This window comes from Lissotriton helveticus, chromosome 11 (genome assembly GCF_964261635.1).
Source record: "Lissotriton helveticus chromosome 11, aLisHel1.1, whole genome shotgun sequence".
NCBI classification, from domain to species: Eukaryota; Metazoa; Chordata; class Amphibia; order Caudata; family Salamandridae; genus Lissotriton; species Lissotriton helveticus.
The window spans coordinates 110,459,497-110,480,773 of record NC_136072.1 but is presented as its reverse complement, the minus strand read 5'-3'; the positions used below and the strand labels follow the sequence as shown (position 1 = coordinate 110,480,773).

The 21,277-nt window shown below is 44.0% G+C and overlaps 1 protein-coding gene across 1 annotated transcript in view; it reads right to left on the bottom strand.

Annotated features, from left to right (window-relative positions):
• Nucleotides 1-965: 965 nt before the first annotated feature.
• MFN1 (mitofusin 1) overlaps nt 966-21,277 on the bottom strand; it is a 209,148-nt gene continuing 188,836 nt past the window's right edge. The window contains exon 18 of the mRNA XM_078666485.1: nt 966-4,725. Coding sequence (XP_078522611.1) covers nt 4,656-4,725 — 70 coding nt within the window. The 3' untranslated portion in view covers nt 966-4,655. The remainder of the gene's footprint in view (nt 4,726-21,277) is intronic.

The window sequence follows — 21,277 nt, the reverse complement described above, 5'->3', positions numbered from 1 at the left end:
CATTTATCACAGTTCTGTACTGGCCTGTGGTGTTACACGGTAGGCAGTCAAAGTACATATCCAACCCTGATGGCCATGCAGGAGAGCAACATTATATCGTCCATTATATGAGAGGGTGGGAAACAAAATTAATGTATTCCTCAAAGTCTATGAAGACCCCATCACAGACTGGTTGAGAGGGAATGCAATTACTTCCTATAGATTTACATTGAGTTAATTTAGAGAAAAATAACTTGGGGGTTACCTTCCCCTAAGTGCAGGAAATCTGTTTGGGATTCACATCTCTACTCCTGTAAGAGGTACAACTTTTGGGAGGGGGTTAATCTTTTTGACTGCTCTATCTTTTCAAATCATAAATAAAATCATTACCTTAACACCGATGGGATCATTTTAAAGAAATATTGTTATAGCGTATTGGCTTTTTATAACTGATGGTACTGTTTTGTGCCATATGTAGATACAAGTCTCTTACCCTCGCAGTGACTGCTTGGTATTGCAAGCTTAATGAATCCAGTTAGTGGTAGTAGCAGGAGAGCTTTAATGGCTCGGTCAAGCTACCATTTAAAAGTATACATATGGAGTTTTTACTATTCTTTTTCCAGGCAATAATACCAAAAGTTCTGGGACAGAAGTGGCCAACAATAGTAACCACAAACGCAGCTGCAGTAGTCCCTTGCTGCCCTATGACTTGAAGAAGGGGCCCAGCAAGATCTTCTAAATGTGTTCTTGTTATTGGCATCAATGTTGAGGAAGGTGCCCATCTGGTGTCACCATCCTTTGGGAACATTTACGTAGCTGCTCAGATCAATAGTCTTTAACAAATCACTTTTCATAAAAGATTTTGTTTTATTAAGATAACCATTAGGTCTGGTATCTCTTTTCCCAATCAATCAAGAAAAAAAATACTGTAACTGTGAGAGTCATGTAACACTTTTACAGTTTCATTTCAATAAGTACCCATTAAGCAAAAACAATGTATTCATTTATTGTGCACCACGTCAATCCAAAGTTAGACTGAGCGAAAACTTTGTTTACATAGAAAAATGGAGTACCAAATTTACAAGAGTCAAATGTTCACACAATATATAAAAACTCTTTTTAAATATACAGTCACTGTCTTTTGTAACCACGTGTGATTCTGCACATCTTGGTAAGTGCAAAATAAAAAATTCTATAATACTACATTTATGCTTCTTGCATAACTTCAAAAGTAATTACTGTTCAAATGGTCAAGTAGGAAATGCAATTATAATTTGAGATGCTCTGACAAATTAGTGACAAAGGCCTGAGAATTGCTTTTCATCTTACCATTTCAAATTGAGGTATTGAATAATATTGCTAAGCCCTGGTCAGGCAGTGCCCATGCTAAAATCCTTTGGGATCTGCCTGTTTTTTAATTGCAACCAGAACAGGCTATAAATTCCAATGTCATCTGATTACTGTTGCTTTAAACTCCTACATCCAAACTGTTCCACCTCCCAACTATAGCTCGACCTACAGAAATCCATCTCTAACACACTTATAGTAAATTATCTAATAGGAAATCATCCTCACAACTTCAGGACAAAAAAGATTTAACCTGCTAGCTGTTACAGTTTACATATCTTAAGTTGTACGGTTATATCCCATTTAAGATGACAATTGGTGTTCATCAAAGTTCCAAGTTTGATATGTCTTCAGTAAGGCAACTATCCATCACAAAGAGTTCATGTTTTTAACACTTTTGAGTATGTTCATAACTATTTCACTGTGAATTTTACAAATTATTTCCTTTCACTGATGTGTACTCACCCGAACAAAAAAGAGGCGAAAATTTGGGGAATGTGGAGTAGAGATGTTCAGGGATAACAGAATGCCCTCCCAAACAAATAGACGGCTCGAATAAAGTGATCCTTTTCAGACATAAAATGTAGGCACATTTTACTGCAGTAGAAGTACACGGAATTAACAAATGTGAAACAAGCCAATACTAACGTTATGGAGATTTCAAATAGAATCATTAGTTTATCCAAGTTCTGTTTTTTAATTCCAGTACATGTAGTCCCAGATTTATCATGGCAAAGGCTAAGTTATAAATACCAGAATGTACAGGAAAGACTGAACTGGACAAGCTTTACTTCAAAATGGTTTTCTGTTAAATGTTTCCCTCTAAACCACACCATGTCATTAATCCAGAAGAGATCCATACTCTCCTTTAATTAGTTTAATGAACTGTAACTGCAAAACTACAGTAAGTAATTAGTATTTATCATATCATGGATCCCTTGCTTAAGTAATTATTCGGCATCCTTGTACTCAGTTCAGGCTCTTTCAATTTGGCAATAAAATGCAGAAATGATGGAAAATGTCTGATGTAGATTGGATTCAGCCACGTTAAACAGGGTTAAACTGAAGCAAGACCTGAAGCAGAAGAATACAATCATAAAAGTAATCTCGGTTTAAGGCTTACAAGGTCCTCAGGCATGACAAGAAAAGTAAATTTAGGAAAAGACCTGCCATTGAATACTGGACATTTCCTGATGCACATGAACAGTGATAAACCAATCTATTGTGTGGACCACTTTTTCCTGAGGTGCTGGCGGCAAAAGAGCAAACCATAGCTACCCGAATTGTCCTATTACTGTATGGTTGCATTTCCCATAAATGTGCATTAAAATGGATTCCATGAGTGCAGCTTGTAGAAGTAGTTCCAAAAATGTTGAGTGTTATGGGGCAGCTATTTCCAAGAAAAAAATGTAAGAGTTCTAGAAGAATGCGTTAACACATTAAGTCTTCAAGTGCCAAATAAGATACAGATTAGAACGCCTGGAACGTCTGTGAATGGATATGATCAAAACATATTTAAAGCCTAGGCAGCAGAGAAGACTGATGTTAAAGAGATTACAGGTAATTGTTTGGGATTGTGCGTGAGAGCTAAATGTGCCTACTTACCAGAGCACTTTGCTTGGTAGAGAAGTAGCCAAGAGAGATCATAAAGAAAAACCAGTGTGCCGAGATAATCACTTTAAAGCCCTTTTCAAATGGGCCCCTGGATGTGGGAAAATTGGGCCAACAGTGACTGACTGATATTCTACTCAATACTTTACTGCCACTTTCATGATAGAGCAAAGTTTCTGTCCTAGCTTCAGCAAAGTACCTAAAATGTAGGATTTTAGTTGAGGTTTTAATATTCTTTTAGGTGTAAGCAAAACCTATTCAATGGTGTTTGAGTTGCATTCTGAAAAAAAATCCAACAGGCTAAATTGTACATGGACAAAATGATCACCTGGATAGCATGGGCCAATAAAAACATGGTGAATTGTTTTAGAAAAGTACTTTTACCCTGATAAGTTCTTGGCCCTAATGTATTCTGGCATGCAAAAAACGACATTTTATAAAGTCTTTTAAATGTGATCAGAATAAACATAAAACTGACAAGCTCACAAATTAGTAGGAACCGAAATATACAAGGTGGGTGAAAAACAAACTCATTTGAAAGTCCCAGCTGTAATTAGATTTTAAATTTCAGGATGCTTGCACATTTTTATTGCCACACACTAAAAGGGTTCCACTAAAGGCACTTTTTATCCTTAGACTTTCTCCAATTGGCAACAAATTAACACTTCTTCTATAGAACGAGTCTGGAAGTAGATTTTTCAAAAAGATGCAAAACTACAAAAGTGTGCAATTCTTAATGCGCATGCACACCGCTCAGTGCATCCCTCCCCATTTCCTGTATCCACTGCTTGTCCACATCAGTTTACCAATGTAATACTTCAGTGTCTGTTTAGTGAGGTATTTGGCCAATGAAAGACCTCTGATACCAGCACCAGGGTACCTTGCTGTGTCTGAGGGACAGACTGCATACTGTCATATAGTGAAACAATGTGGCTTGACTCTGTGCAGGGACATGGAAACTATAAAGGTGTAATTTCATGCCATTAACATCCCTTTGACTGGCAGAAAGTTGGGGAACAAGGCCCTTTCCATTACCCAATGGAGAACACCCAACATTCCAATGCTGGTGAAATGCATGTAACAAATACAAGGTTTCTCTGTTCGCTGATATATTTTAGATATGATTTGAATAAGGTAGGCTGGGAGTTTTGGGGGATGTCTATGATGGATTAGCATTCATCAAACCTGACAACTCCATGCACAGAATATTGCAAAAGAAAACCATTTTGCTTACTCTTCTGGTATAACTATTCTGGCCGTGGATTTGGAGGATGGGAATTACCATACTTCCTGACTCAGATCCTGTGTGCCTCAGTCAGGCAGTGAGTATGGTGTGGTGAGAAGTTTGAACAAGAGCACTCATTTTAATAGAACAAGTTTTCTTGTCTTATGTGGAGGTACATCTGCTTAGTACAGTAGGTTAGATGGGCAGCTGTCAGTTATTTTTTTGTTTTGAAATCAATACTTCAGGTTTTCAGTCATCAAAATGAAGTCAATGCCCGCGTCCTGCCTAATGGTGAAGTCGATACTGTGATTGTCTCAAACGATTCCAAGTGTCCTCCACATGTCCTAAGGTCGCGCCTCTTCGTGTTATGGGTGGACCAACCACACTCTGCATGGCATTCAGGAACTCGTAGGTGCTTGTGGAGACAGGGAGAAGAGCTCTAATTCCAAACTCCTCCTACGGCTGGTACCCAGGTGGAAGCCGCTTCATAATCCTATTTATTCTGATGAAGATAATGCTTTGTAAAAAGATCCAACTGTTCCTCGAGACGTACAGCACAATTTCTGAAAAACAGTTAAAAATGAAAATATAAAGTTAAACACGACCTCGGGTATTCCAGACTTTACATCAATTACTTACTACTGATGCAAACACTTGCCCCTATAAGAACTGCTTGTTAAACATTAATCGCAACTGTAGTTTGTTGCCTCTTGCGTCCACGAATATCACAAGGTTTTCATTCACAATAAATGTAGCAAGGTAAAAATAAAGATTTTTTTAATTGCAGGTTTGTTTTCCATCATCAGTCCTCTGAAGCAAAAAAATACCTGGACAATATTAGTTCTTTTGATTGTATTCTTTTTCATGCGCCTCATCATTCACGGAATTTGGAATAGTCTCTTCAGGATTCAACATGAACAAGCATTGGCAAAACCAAACCTCGCCTATGCACAGCTGTTGGTTTTTGTCAATGTCTTTTAGCCATATAGTAAAGCAGCGTGGCTGCTGGGCAGCATGGCTAAAAGTTAACCCCTTCCCAAAAAAAGGAATTTACCAGACTCTGGCCTCGTGTTGGCACTTTTTTTTCCTCTTTCATAGTTGGCGGGCAACATGGACAACTAGAGGGAGGAAAAGAGGCAACAAAAAATAGCGCTATGACGGGACCAACACTGGCCGCATCATCATAGCCCTATTTGTTTTATGAAGGTTGGGTAAACAAGGACAACAGATGGTGAGGGGAAGAAGCAACACAGACAAGGAAGGGTTGAATGGGCAAGAAGCAACAAGGACAAAGGGATGTGGGTTTGGGAGGGGAAGAAGCAATACAGAAATAAGGGTGGGAGAGGAGGGGAAGAAGAAACATGGGTAGTAGGAGGAAAACAGCATTGGCAAAATCAATAGATCTCGCCTGTGGGACCTATTGACTTGTCAATAGTTTTAAACTATGCTGTAAAACATGTCGGTACTGAAACAGCAGAGCTAAAAAGGATTGCTAAAGCCAATATGTCCCAGAGGAAATAGCTTTTCAAGGCCTATTGAAAAGTGGCTCTTAAAGTTGAATTTGCAGAGTGACAGTGTGTTTCCCAGTAGTCTGCAGACATCACGGACATGTGTTGTTTGTTTTACATATACTAATGTAAATGCTGCGCCAGCAACGCAACAGGGTGCCACCACAGGCCATCCCACAAGTGATCTACCACGGGTTTAAGGATGGAGGTGCTGTTTTATGTTTTTGGGGGAACAGTAGTTACAGTTTCAAAGCAAAGGGCTACTTGGAAACTTGTCTGCAACAAATGTATCTGTGAGAGGCCAGGAGATGTTTAAAGATTAAAAACAAAAAAATATATTTATAGAAGCTAAAACTAGAAAATCTATGACAAATAGTAAAAACAGAATTGGCAACCTATTGAGAAATAAAAACAACCAATGTAACACTTACATATCACCCGAATATGCAATGAAAAAACATTAAAATGAAGAACAGAGTGGAACGAAGTAAGTAACCTGCAAAGTTGAATCTAATCAACAAAGGGACATGCGCAGACCTGGTAATACAGCAGTCGCGTCCAATGCAAGCTTAAAATACCAATAAACAAATGTTTTTTACCGCAACACGTACATGTATGCTTTCATGCAACGGTGTCTCTCTGCCACTCCAGGAAGAGCGCAGAGTTTAACTGGAAGAAAGGCGTTTTATGATGTATCTGGGCATGTCAAAAACCTTTTGGTAAGTGAGTTTAAATGTCACAGACCTAAGCCCCCAAATATTCACAGAGTTCTTTGAAGTGTTTCAAATCAGACACACCCTCTTCCCCTTTCGACCACGAAATGAGCTAAAGCGTGCAGCTTCCACTACAATGAGCACCAACTTCTCAGCAGTGCAACTTTCTCTACTTATCACCTTTGTCCCTACTTCCTTGAATGCACATTTTTGCTGCTTGTGCAAGTGGCTGCTAGAGTGCACATGTGTGCACAATTTGTCCATCAAACACCCCTTTACTTCTGCACACATGATTTCACGCACGCAAGCACACTTCAAGGCATGTGTGCACCATTTTCCGCTTATCTGCGCTCTTTTTGGCTTCTGTGTTCAACTAGTTGGTTGTGTGCACTCGCATTGGGGCTGTGCACGTTGTTCTCCTCACACACAGCTCCATTGTGTCTCCATGCACTCTTTTACCAACCTTCGACGTGGGAGACCACTTGCACACTGTGACGCATAAGTGTTACCCTGCTGGTCTGCGCTGCAGGGAAAGGAACAATAAAAAGACAGGGGTGGGTTTATGTGCAAGCAGGAGGTACACAGAAGCTCACGGTGCTTCAGAGCAACATAAAGGAGACTGGGAGGAGAGAAGCATACAAAGGAGGCTACTGGTTAACACTAACACTCATGTAGTGTCGTAGCCATTGTGCTTATTATCCCTTACAAAGAAAAAACTGTTTTCCGAAGTGCACATGTGCTAAGTGGACAAAAGAAAGTAACTATGATCTTTGAAACATTTGTTTATTTGCTTAAAATGCATCATGTTTGTACTTTTCAAGCAAATAGCTTTCCAAAAGGCATAGAAGCTCCCTCGACAATGAGAAACAGTTTAGTTATTCTTTGCCAACACGCGCGATGCGTTTAGGGTGCCACAAAAGCTCTCCTCGACAAGCACGAAAGAAACACACTGCCTTTCAAAAAAGCACAAGGAACACAAAAAAGGCAAGCTACAACAAAGACAAGGAGGGAAGAAAGAAAATAAATAGCGAGCAGTCCTGAACAGCTAAGAACCAAAGGGTAAAGATATCAGTAGTTCGGCACTGCTCCGTGGAAGGAAACAGGACAACAAGGAGGGACAAAGAGGAAAGATTAACCACTAGCAAGAAAGCCCTTTTGAAGGAGAATCAAAGTCACAAATAAAATGCGATGGGCAGGCTGTAAGCCCACAAAGTGTATACAACATGCCCCGAAAGACAGCGCAAGCGCTGCCTAGGCTTGAGGTACAAAGAGCCCCTGGAAGCTCCTCAAGTTCAGCGCATCATATTATTAGGCAAAGAGGGTTCAGAAAGCGAGCCATCCCGGTGGATAGGCCATTAGCATCAAGTTCTCCTTAGGGTGCAAAAATCAAGCTAAAACTACAATTCTAGAAGGAGTGGTGCTGCAGAGCTTGGGCTGATGGAAGTGACATTTCTTCCAGAAGCAGATGCTTCTCGCACTGGGTTCAGCCATGGAACATGTTCATCATTGCTGGACTTGAGCAAGTGAAGCTGTTCAGCATGTACCGGAGGTTTACATCACCAGTGGTTGTTACCGGTAAGCAGCTTTAGTAACAGATGCAGAATCAATCACTGGCAAGGCCAATGAAGGGTCCACTAGTTTCCGCACGATCTGTTTTTACAGGGTGTATAGCACACAATACATAATTACAGTACACCAATAGTAATACCTCAGGGGAGCAATGTTTTTGCCACAAATAATGCTCTTGGTTGTTTCTTGTCTCTGTTCTCTACAATATCTTACAGAGATGTAACAAAGTTAGAAGTCACAGATCTAGGAACCAAGATCTGCATATATGCTTTGCGTTTATGTTGTCATCCCTTGGATTATGCATGGAAATCTAGACAACTTTCTAATTTTAACGAGTAGTCCTGTTGCTCCAAAGTCACTCAGTGGACTGTTCACAGAGCGGATAATATAATCCCCTGGAGAAACCATGCATTCACACATTCCATTTTAATTGGACTTTCACTTGTGCTTTCATGTGAAATAGGGGCAGCTCCATTTGCCCAACCTGGAGAGAGGCGAACACCTAACTCCTGCAGGAGTACCCTCCCAAGAAGTTCCAGGGTGGGAAGGCCATACCAAATATCGGTGACTGCCCACTGTGTGTGATTCTTTCATCCATTTGGCATGGCAATCCTCCTCTATAACACGCTTTCTAGGCCTCAACCCTCAATTTATCCAAAAGGAACTCTAACTATACTGGCAGATTTTACAACATGGTAAGTACAAATTACAACACTCAGTCATTACGTGGAATTTTCACCTCTATTGTACACGTAGGTTACAATTATGAGCATAAACACATTTCAGGGTGGTTGGTTCTTGAACTTCCCCAATACAAAGATTTGCCTTGCTTCTTCTTTTGTCCGAGGCCTCTTTTTCTTTGATGTAATTATTAGGAATATAGTAAGTACACAGAAGAAACATATGTAGCATGCATCTAAGTGACCATGGCATCTGCTTACTGGGCACAATAATGGCAAGCTGCCAGTGTTTTGATACCGCCTGTGCACAAGGATGTTTTCACTTGTTTCATCCTGGTCTGCTCACGGCATGTTAAACTAATGACGTGCACAAAGCGTGCAACAAGATCCAATGCTGTGCAATGTACCAGTGTTTGCAGTCTCCTCTAGGAGCTTGACGCAGGACTGATTTGCATCCATGCATTAATAAAACACCTCTGTTGAACATTCCTACTGAGAGTGACAGGACAATTACACATGCATCAAATGTACATACAGAGCTTGGAGACCTGGAAAAGGTCGTGCCACAGCTAGTGTGCAAGTAAAACACACTTCTAGAAGGAGTGGTGCTACAGAGCTTGGGCTGATGGAAGTGACATTTCTCCCAGAAGCAGATGCTTCTCGCACTGGGTTCAGCCATGGAACATGTTCATCATTGCTGGACTTGAGCAAGTGAAGCTGTTCAGCATGTACCGGAGGTTTACATCACCAGTGGTTGTTACCGGTAAGCAGCTTTAGTAACAGATGCAGAATCAATCACTGGCAAGGCCAATGAAGGGTCCACTAGTTTCCGCACGATCTGTTTTTACAGGGTGTATAGCACACAATACATAATTACAGTACACCAATAGTAATACCTCAGGGGAGCAATGTTTTTGCCACAAATAATGCTCTTGGTTGTTTCTTGTCTCTGTTCTCTACAATATCTTACAGAGATGTAACAAAGTTAGAAGTCACAGATCTAGGAACCAAGATCTGCATATATGCTTTGCGTTTATGTTGTCATCCCTTGGATTATGCATGGAAATATAGACAACTTTCTAATTTTAACGAGTAGTCCTGTTGCTCCAAAGTCACTCAGTGGACTGTTCACAGAGCGGATAATATAATCCCCTGGAGAAACCATGCATTCACACATTCCATTTTAATTGGACTTTCACTTGTGCTTTCATGTGAAATAGGGGCAGCTCCATTTGCCCAACCTGGAGAGAGGCGAACACCTAACACCTGCAGGAGTACCCTCCCAAGAAGTTCCAGGGTGGGAAGGCCATACCAAATATCGGTGACTGCCCACTGTGTGTGATTCTTTCATCCATTTGGCATGGCAATCCTCCTCTATAACACGCTTTCTAGGCCTCAACCCTCAATTTATCCAAAAGGAACTCTAACTATACTGGCAGATTTTACAACATGGTAAGTACAAATTACAACACTCAGTCATTACGTGGAATTTTCACCTCTATTGTACACGTAGGTTACAATTATGAGCATAAACACATTTCAGGGTGGCTGGTTCTTGAACTTCCCCAATACAAAGATTTGCCTTGCTTCTTCTTTTGTCCGAGGCCTCTTTTTCTTTGATGTAATTATTAGGAATATAGTAAGTACACAGAAGAAACATATGTAGCATGCATCTAAGTGACCATGGCATCTGCTTACTGGGCACAATAATGGCAAGCTGCCAGTGTTTTGATACCGCCTGTGCACAAGGATGTTTTCACTTGTTTCATCCTGGTCTGCTCACGGCATGTTAAACTAATGACGTGCACAAAGCGTGCAACAAGATCCAATGCTGTGCAATGTACCAGTGTTTGCAGTCTCCTCTAGGAGCTTGACGCAGGACTGATTTGCATCCATGCATTAATAAAACACCTCTGTTGAACATTCCTACTGAGAGTGACAGGACAATTACACATGCATCAAATGTACATACAGAGCTTGGAGACCTGGAAAAGGTCGTGCCACAGCTAGTGTGCAAGTAAAACAGAGCTGAAGCAACAAAGCAGTCTTTTATTGCTATGGAGTCTACAGTAACAAGTCTCGAGTGGCCTCCGTTGGATAACCAGCAGGTACATCTTGCACTCAAGAGCTCTGCATTGAAAGGGGAGATTCAATGCAGCTCTGTTATGTAGAGCGCTTGCGTGAGGGGCCGTAGTCAAACTAGCAGAAAAAGAACGCACAAAAACAGCTAAATATGAAGTTGCTTTTCTTAAGATAGAAACCTTGCACTAACTAATTGCTAATGGCAGACTGGCACAACCAGAATAAAGCAAGTTAAATTGTGACTCGTTGTGAGAGAGATTTCAGATAAGTTTAATGTGAAGCAACGACAAAGCCGAGCAGGAATCAAAGAAAAAAATAGTCCCCAAAACAACACATCACGGAAGCGTAAAGATTCAAGTAATTGGGTGGTGCTCCGTGGGAGGATACAAAAGACAATAAGGAGGGATAAAGAGATTAACCACTAGCAAGCAAGAAATGTTGAACGACAATCGAAGGGACTAATAAAAAGGCACTGAGTGGACTGTAAGCCCACAAAGTAAATACAGCATGTCTCAAAGAGACAGCACATGTGCTGTCTAGGCTTGATCTAAAAAGCAACACTGACTCCTTTTAGTTATCCACATAATTGGGATCATTTATAAACAGGATGAAGATCACTCGTATGCGGAGTTATAAAACCACCATGACCGCTTGGACTAGAAGTGCTCTGCACTACAGAGGTCTATGCACTTTGTGATGCAGACCAAGAACCCTTCGGATGCTCTTTTCCCACCACTGATGCTCGGTGTTTGCGCTCGACAGCTGTCGCCTGTTTTGGCCGGGAATACAGTCTGTGACCTCACTCGAACCAGTTGGGGCCATTTTGGAAGTGTGGCTATATATACTGACGTACTTGCGTATTTTTGTAGACAAGTCAAATCTATTCATGGGCCTCCGTGAGGCAGCTTCATAGTGCAACAATTAATAACTAACATTTTGGCAATACATTTGCACTGGTGATAGCACTCAAATACAAATTTGGCAAGCACTGGTATTTAAAATGGTTAGTGAAGATGCACACTTGACCTTTTTTATCTAAACAATTAAGTGGTAATTGTTTGGCCCTTTGTATGGGCTGAGTAATGTGGGATTATCTGCAGTCACACATACTCTACCTCAAAGTTTGTTTCTCTGGGGACATTTGGTGGTTCAATAACTGCTTTCAAAAAGGGGGTGGTGATGGACAGAGTATCTGAGTTAATCAGAACACTCCTACCCAGTCAACAGATCAGGGCTTGATCCATCACCGTTTTTTAGCTCACTGCACCATCCCAGTTCAGAACCTGGCTATATGCAAATTAGTCTGTCCCTGGCCAGTGCATCATGGGAACAGGGCAGACCAAACTACCAAGCCAATTCTTCACTGGAAAGGAAACAAGCTTCCGGGGACCGGTTTCTGGCATTACAGCCGTCTTCAGCCCGGCTTGCTTGAATCCTGATGGTGCAATACCTGCTTTGCCACAAAAAGTACTTGCCAAATTCGTACTGATTTATCGAATCGTGACGTGAAGCAACACAGGGGGTCATTGGAGGTGGGAAGCACGAATAGCAGAAGGACAGCGATTAAGCTAAAGCAATCAGTATCTGGTGTTTCATGGTCCAACCGAAATGAGACAAGTGAAGCTGCCATGTGATGGCCAATTAGATGAGTCACAACTAATGGTAAACAATGGGTGGGCTGTAAGGCCCTTGTTGTATACACTAACTCTTGCAAGCGACAGCACATACCGCATATGCACTGTTCTAGGGAAGAAATAATGAATGTCTTTGCTGTGCGATTGTGCAGGCACTCAGTGCACGGGAGAACACTGTATCCGTATGTACCGGATAAGCTCCATGGCTTGCAAGGCCTCAGAGCTGTAGTGTGATCTTCGGCACCATCATTGTGTTCGGTGGCCTATATAGTACTCACTGGGCCAGAACAGGCTGCACAGACTGGAAGGACCAGGCCCGCTCCATCACTCCAACAACGGAAGTATGGCCCAGGCTAACAGATTCAATAATTTCGAAGGCCACTTGTCCTTCTAACCTGGGAACATCCCCATGTGAATGTAATGAATTTCTATAAAAGACCAAGCAGTGCCCGCCTTCGTGACCTATTGTCTTTGCTAATGCTTTTTACAGATGAAGAGGCACAATGACGCAACTACTCTTGGCGGCCGCATGATGACATGTGTCACCAGGCATTCGGATACCTATGGAGTAGATTTATTTTAGTTTGTGTACAAATCCAAGGTGGCAGATACTATTAGGACCTGTATATGAACAATTATATAAATTCCGTTACTCGAAAAGTGCTTTTTCCACTGCAGAATGGCCAGGTAGCAGTCGCTTAAAAATAAAAAATAAATTAATCTGTACAGCACTACAGGGTTTGGGATGCAACAGAGTAGGAGGTGGGGCTAAAGCAACGGGGATTGAGTGGGGGCTGAGGGAGCAATGTGGGCACTTGAAGCTGGGCCTGAAGGAGGTCAATAAAAATTATTAATAAAGAAAATGATGGAAGGTGTGGGGAAAGCAATGGCCGGGCTTGGGGTGGGAGGATGAGGGAACAACATAGAGCAGGCCAGGTGTGTTGGCGGGGAAGCAGTACAAAAGAGAAAGAGCTAGGAACGTGCACTCTCATGGAGTGCTGAAAGAAAAAGAAAAAAGTAGTTTCTTGAACGTGAGCAGCATAAAGGGCAATAATGCACGTTTCTTTTATTACAGTGTAAAGATATTCCTAGTAAATTCTTGTATAACAATGTATGGATAATCCAGGTAAAGTCTTTTAATAAAAAGGATGAGAACTTGACTACTCTGAAAGGGAGGGACAAACACAAGAAGAGGAAGGCAAGGCATTGAATGAAAAGCAAGCAAACGAGAGTGCCAACTAGGCCAACCAATGGTAAGCAATAAGTGAGCTCCAAGGCCATTTTATGCTTATGTTATAGTTCACAAGAGGTCTTTCTCAAACAGGCAGCTAAAAGCTATCTGGAAGGCAAGGCCTGAAAACACACAAGGGGTCGTCAGTATACCCTAAAGTTCTGTTAAGGCTGCTGTTAGGCCTTGGCCCTATCTTGTAATCCTGGGACTTTTTTGTATAGTAGAATTTATCTCGCTCTTCATACCCCTAATGAGGCCGTGAGGTGCTTACATCTCTCATATTCGTCATACATAGCACAGCCCACAAGTAATCAGACAACAAAATGCAGCCATATCTTTCAATAATATAATTCGGATGAACGTTATTCGCTGTTCAAGTTAGACCAACTTTGCTATTGTATCCTTGTACCGTACAACATTTTTTAACTCTCCGATTACTCTTGGAATGAATGTAAATAATCAGTATTTTGTAAAAATAAATCCTTACTAATGGGGTTTTCAATTTGTTTATAATTTCCATCTTTCTCAACTTATGCATTTTGCATATTTTTTCCACATGGGAGACTGGTTCGCACACAATTGACTTGTGGGAAGTCTGAAACTGGATGTGTGCTGTGGCAGGATGTCGTACCTGAGCTAAGCTCCCTGCATAACTTAAGAAAATGTAAGGAAAATACACTAAGCAGGTAGGTATCTTTGTAACTTTTGTACACAAAGGGGGGGGGAGGGTAGAGCATCCCACCCCTGGGGCCAAAGACACTTCTTATGGGGAGGGGGCCACGCGCCCCTCCTCAAGCCATGACAGGCCCTGGGAAGCCCACCTGCTGGAGCAGATATTTTGTCATAGGGAGGGGGTCGCACAGCTCCCTCCCCAAGCCGCTAAAGGCCCAGGGAGCCCACCTCCGGAGCCAATTATTTTAAGGGAGGGGAGGTGTGCAGCCCTCTTCCCTGAGCTATTAGTGGCCGTAAGGACCCCATCCCCAAGGGCCGGCTCAGATGCTAAGTCCCGTGGAGCCCCCCCCGTACATAGCGGTTGAGGAAACCTTTCTTTGCTCTTGCTTGGCGGAAGCATTTTCAAACCTCTTGACAAGCAGGAGCAGACACCAGGTAAGTTCCCTGCCAGTGGGAGCTTTGAAAATGCTCCCGCCCACTAGGAGCGGACTTTTGATCTTCTACCTACCCGCAGGGAAGCAGTTCAAAAGTCCGCCCCTAGTATATTTTTATCAACTCCCCTGCCCGCAGGGAAGCAGATAAAAATATTGTTCCTGTCCGCAGGGAGAAGCATTATTAGAAGCTCCGTGCGGAGGGTGGCAATGCTAGGTCCCGCTGTAAGCAGGGATCGTTCTGGGGCCACGGAAGACTTAGGGCTCCCCAGTGGCCCCCAACAAATGTACTGTGGGTGGGGTCCCTGGGGTCATATCCGGTTACTGGAGGGGGACTGTGTGTCCCTCTCCCCCTGATAACACCAGGCCCCTGGAAACCCGAGGTCGAAATCGGTGATTGTCGATGTGGTATGCTGGTGAATCATAGAAAGGCGATAGCAATCCTTTGCAGGTCTCAACAAAGTGTAGACGTGTTAGGGGAGGATTCAGTCTGCATATTCTGCAGGTGAGTAATGATTTCTTCCCTCTCCCCTGCATCAACAAGCTTGCCCACCACGGGACCCTGATGTTCTGTTCTTTCAACCAATGCTCTAAAGATCGGGCTACAGAGTTCTCAGGGCTGATGCAGTGAAGCACACATGCCCTGGGTGTTAGGGGATCTGAAGCGGCAGTGGGCCCCTTCAGCACCACAGTGAGCGCTGTGTCCAGATTGCGTCAAATAGTAGGCCGAGGAGAGAGATCAGGGTGGGCCCCGTGCCGATCACTTAAAATGGCGGTCTGGCGAGGGTCTGCCGAGCGCAATGCTCCATGACCGCTCTCAAAGCTCTGTTCGTCCAAATTTTTGGTCTGCCACCAGCTCCAGGAAGCACCTGGGAAGTCGCGCTGGTGGGGGAGGGGTTATCTAGGCAGGTACCGGTGCAGTAGCATGGCATGAAAGACCCACGGAGAACCAGAGCAGAGAGAGCACGCTCACTCCATTCCCATCTTGGCCACGCCATCTATTTGAGCGTTTTTAAAACTGGTGCTATTTGTTCATTTTTCTTGGAGGTTCAGATAAACCGCGGTGTTCGGTTAGAATTCCGGCACGAGGTATTTAAAACATTTGCGCATACATAGATGCCTCGAAAAACACATTGGTTATTTCGGGAGTCGAAGACACTTGCCACGAGTCTGGCGATCTGGTGCTCCAGATCGCCAGACTCGTGGCAAGTGTCTTCGACTCCCGAAATAACCAATGTGTTTTTCGAGGCATCTATGTATGCGCAAATGCTTTAAATACCTCGTGCCGGAATTCTAACCGAACACCGCGGTTGCAGAATTGTCTGGGAACACGACCGCTTATTAATTTTTCAAGATCTCGAGGTTTTCCCGCCGTGGAAACTATGCTGACAATTGTATTCACAATGGTTCGGACAACAATAATGTCATCCAATGTCCTGATGATGATGCCCATATTCTAAGAAAGGCATCGAAACGTCGACACATAACCCCATATGCAAACTGTGTATGTAATATTGATAATTGCAATGGTGTGGTTTAACACTCAACGTCTGTCTCACTGAAACTTAAGTGCACAGACAAATTTCGTGCTTTTTTCCATTTTTTTGTTGTTGTCTTGTATATGTTGAAGGTCACGGCTGTGCCCGCTTGACATTTTTAACAAACCGAAAAATTACTCTTCTGATTAAAAAATAAATTCCTGTCCGGACGGACAGAAGACATACAACCTATTAAGTGTATGATTATCACTCATAGTATTTTCATTATAGGGACCACTGTTCTTTATAATACCAGAAGGAAGCAACAGCAGCAGCGGTTAACCAAGGAGGTAGGTAGAAACCTGAAAGGGTAAAAACAAATACTTGAACACCAGACTGCTGAAGATAAACAGCATCAGGAACACGATAAAGTAGAAAAGGGCCTACACAATTCGAAATAATAGGCCACAAAGATGCTAATACCGCAAGGGCATTACGGAGGTGGAGTCGTAGAACCCAGGCCCAAACTAATAGGAACACAAATATGATAAGAAAAAAATCCATGTGTCCCACAGAGTAAAACAGTTTAAAGATAAGGTCCACACCGAAGAGGTTTGAAGCCCGGAATGAAAATTAACCAAGGCAAAAACTTTGCATGCCTGTGGTACCAGTATTGCCCATATGTACATAAAGAAAAGAGAAAAGATGATGTTGAAGTCCCTATAAGGGTTACTAAGTACATAGGGAGCTCACAAAATGCCTCTCTTCCCACCGGGAGAGGGGGGGAGAACATCAATATTTTGGGTGGCTAAAGCAGCCTGAACCACAAAGCTCTTAGTAGAGGGATGTCTAAGGAGACAGGATGGATCCTCCAGGGTTGGGCGATACCATGAGAAATAGCTTTAACCAAAGCACCCAATAGCATATCAAAAAGACAGTCACTATAAGGAAGTACAGGCTCCACGTTAGACTGATCAGAATGTAGAACGCCAATTAAAGGGTCTGTTGACAATTCCACAGAAGGAAGTTGTAAATACAGTACAACCGAAACTCGATTGAGCATGTTAGCCAGAGCGTTACTCGCCTCCGTAGCCAAACAGGAGGCTTGAAAAGATTCTAAGCCACTGACATCACCCAAGTCAAAGTAACCAGCTAGACTGCATATGGGTTGGAACCATGTGGGGAGGGGGACGCACCACACCATCTGTAGTACTTCCACAACCATGGTCCTCAGAAGGAAAATCCTAAGGAGGGGCGTCGGAGACGGTCGGCTCCATCAGTGCTGCATCCAACGCCGTAACCAAAGCCAGTCAGCGCAGAGAAGGTGACGCCTCGACGTGGGAAGAAGCGTTGATCGGCGTTGACGGCACCACTATGAGAGCCGGCAGAAAAGAGCCTGGCGCAGACATTGGATACAGCAGAACAGAAGCAGGAGCCAAAGGAAGGAGCTTTGACAGGCTGGGCACCGGCGTCATTAAGGTGTCTGACACTGGAGGCAGACCTGAAGCCGGGGGGAGAAGCCACCAGTGGAGTCATAGGCATGACCTCATGCACTTCAGTGGGGCCCAAGGGCACTTCAGGGGGAGCTGAATAGAATGAAGAGATTGAGAATATGGTCTCATCTTGGTCACAGACGTCCTGGACCCAGGATAGGTGTCGAGACGCGGGGTGAACTTATGCCCCAACGCTTCAACAGAAGAGTGGGGACCAGCAGCAGTAGACAACGAAGGTGGGCGGTGCCGCAACTTCCACCGCTGATGCAAAGAATTCCCTCCGGACGTCAAAGGAGAATGACGCCTGCGGCAACGGCTCCTAGAGCGGACGCGCATTCGGCCCTTAGAGCGCATAGTGGATGAAGACTATGAGAAGACGCCGATGACTGTGACATCCGTGCCGCAAGTAGCTTCATGCGACTCTCCCTGCGCGCTTTTGGTCGGACCTGGCGACAAGACTCGCACACCTCGGAGCCATGGTGCTCACCCAGACACCACATGCAAAGCGAGTGAGGGCCCGTGGAGGACATTTGTCGATCCACAGGTCTCATAAGGCTTGAACCCAGAGGACATTTTAGAAGGGCAGAAAAAGGCACACTACTCCATTGATGAAAAACGTCAAGTAGGCTGAATAAACGGCTGGAGGAACTGCAGAGCGGATCTGCATTGCTAGCACAGAATAAAGGAAACTTAACGTCAGTGCGTCGGAGGAGGGTATATGGATTTCGTTGACGTCACATTCAGAAAACTACGTTGCAGTGGAGTCACCCGACGCCCTCCATCGATGCGCAGATGCACTGCTGAAAACATTACCAGATCCAGTTTGGTGTCTGGGGAGGATTCTAATTAAATATATCTGTGGCTAGAGGTCTCTATCAGACAGAAAAGTAACAGAGGACAGGGGGAGAGGAGACAGGAGCAGAGTCAGCACTGGGACATCTCCCAAATTAGGCACTGGCTCAGATATGTCAATATCTTATTTAAGAAAGTTCTTGCAGGTTTATCACTGCACGCCAAGTGCCTACTTTAAGATGAGAAGCAAAGGTAACTTTTTACTTGAATGCAGGATGGCAAACCTGGGGGTGATGCCGGTGAAATAAGGAATATGCTACTTACCAGTATGCATCTGTTCTTGGCATGTAGGGCTGCTGACATTTATATCTATGCATAGATCGCCGCCTAGTGTTGGGTCCGGATGATTGCACATTGTTGTCCTGGAAGAGTCTTCGAAGTATCACGAGATAGGCGGCTCCTCCCCTGGCATCCCCTCCATGCTCAGATTGTTTTTCGCCATTGTGGCAGAGATGGAGTGTGATATAGTAAGTGATGACCATGCATGAGAATGATTCTGAGTGCTACAGCTGTGACAGGCACCGGGGAGGAGGGTGGACGATATAAATGTCAGCAGCCCTACAGCCAAGAACAGATGCATACTGGCAAGTAGCATATTCTGTTCGAGGCATGTGGGCTGCTGAATTTATATCTATGCATAGAATAAATAGTAGTACCCTCCTTAGCGGTGTTTGCCTGTGCCAGCTGCAGCAGTCTGAAAAAGAGTTTTGAGAACAGCCTGACCTATAGCAGCTTGCTGTTTTGAGTGTACATCCACGCAGTAGTGTTTGGTGAATGTGTGTATGGTGGTCCATGTGGCTGCTCTACATATGTACACTAGAGGAATGTTACCTAGGAAAGCCATGGATGCCCCCAACTTGCGTGTGGAATGCGCTCTTGGGGGAACTGTTAACGTGCGTTTAGCCTTTTGATAACAGATCTGGATGCACTTAACAATCCATCTGGCTATACCTGACTTAGAAATTGGGTTGCCTTTGTGCTGTGGAGAGAAGGCAACAAACAGTTGTTTAGTTTTCCTGAAGTCTTTAGTCCTGTCTATGTAATACAGGATAGCCCTTTTAACATCAAGTGTGTGTAGTGCTCTGTCTGCCACTGAATCAGGATTTGGGAAGAATACAGGTAGTTCAATAGTTTGGTTAATGTGGAACTGTGACACTACCTTGGGCATAAACTTGGGGTTGGTGCGTAGCACAACCCTATTAGCATGAATTTGAATGAAAGGCTCCTGAATAGTGAGGGCTTGCAGCTCGCTAACTCGTCGTAGAGACGTAATTGCCACCAGAAAAGCCACCTTCCATGTGAGAAATTGTATCTCACAAGAGTGAAGAGGTTCAAATGGTGGGCCCATGAGCCTGGTGAGGACTATGTTGAGGTTCCAGACAGGCGAAGGCGGGTGTCGTGGAGGAATGACCCTTTTCAGTCCCTCCATGAAGGCTTGAATGGCTGGCACTCTGAAAAGGGATAGGTGCTGTCTATTTTGAAGATAAGCCGCCATTGCAGCTAAATGTATCCTGATGGAACTATACGCTAGATTACACCTGTATAGGTGCAGCAAATAACATATGATGTTTTGCGTGGAAGCATCAAGTGGATTTATGTTATTATTGGAGCAATAGATAACAAAACGCTTCAATTTCGCCGCGTAGCAGGCCCTGGTGGTAGGTCGTCTAGCCTCCTTGATGATGTCCATACAGTCAGGAGGCAGGTTTAGGTAGCCAAACTCTATGACCTCAGGAGCCATATTGCAAGGCTCAACTGCTGCGGATCTGGGTGCTGAATGTCTCCATGGCTCTGAGTGAGGAGACTGGGTGTGAGTCTTAGGCGCTGGTGGGGCACCACTGAAAGTTCCAGGAACGTGGTGTACCATGCTTGCCTCGCCCACGTTGGAGCAACCAGGATGAGTGTCATGGAGTGCTGCCTCAGTTTGCGTGCTACCAGCGGTATGAGTGGTGCTGGAGGAAAAGCGTACGCAAATCTGTCCGACCAGTTCATCCATATCGCATTGCCCTGAGACTGCGGGTGTGGGAACCTGGCGGCGAAGGTGCGGCATTTTGCGTTTTCCTGTGTGGCGAATAGGTCTATCTCTGGATGACCCCACTGCTGGAAGTATGGTTGTAGCACTGAGGGATGTATCTCCCACTCGTGCATCTGATGGCTGTGTCTGCTGAGCAGGTCCGCCATCTGGTTGTCCCTGCCTGGGAGGTGTTCCGCCATGAGGAACATGTTTCTTTGAATGGCCCACTTCCACATGCACTGTGCTAGGTGTGACAATTGTGGAGAGTGTGTCCCTCCCTGCTTCTGAATGTAATACATCGCAGTCATGTTGTCCGTCCGGATCAGCACGACTTTGTTGCAGAGATGCAACTTGAATGTCTTCATCGCCATGAAGATTGCCATCAGTTCCAGTAGGTTGATGTGCATCTTCTGCTGTTGCGTTGTCCATAGTCCCTGCACTGTATAATGGAGGACATGCGCTCCCCAGCCCTGGAGAGATGCGTCCGTCGTTAGTACTATCTGTGGTACAGGCTCTTGGAACGGTCGCCCCCTGCAAAGGTTTTGTGTGTTCCACCAATGCAGAGAGTTGTATGCGTGACCGGTCACCAACACTAGGTCTTTTAACTGTCCTTGAGCCTGGTTCCACTGGCGTGCCAAGCATTCTTGAAGCGGACGCATGTGTAGCCTCGCGTGAGGGACTATAAAGATGCAGGAGGCCATCATGCCTATTAGTTGCATGAACACCTTCGCTGGGAGTGAGTGTTGTGGCCTGAATTT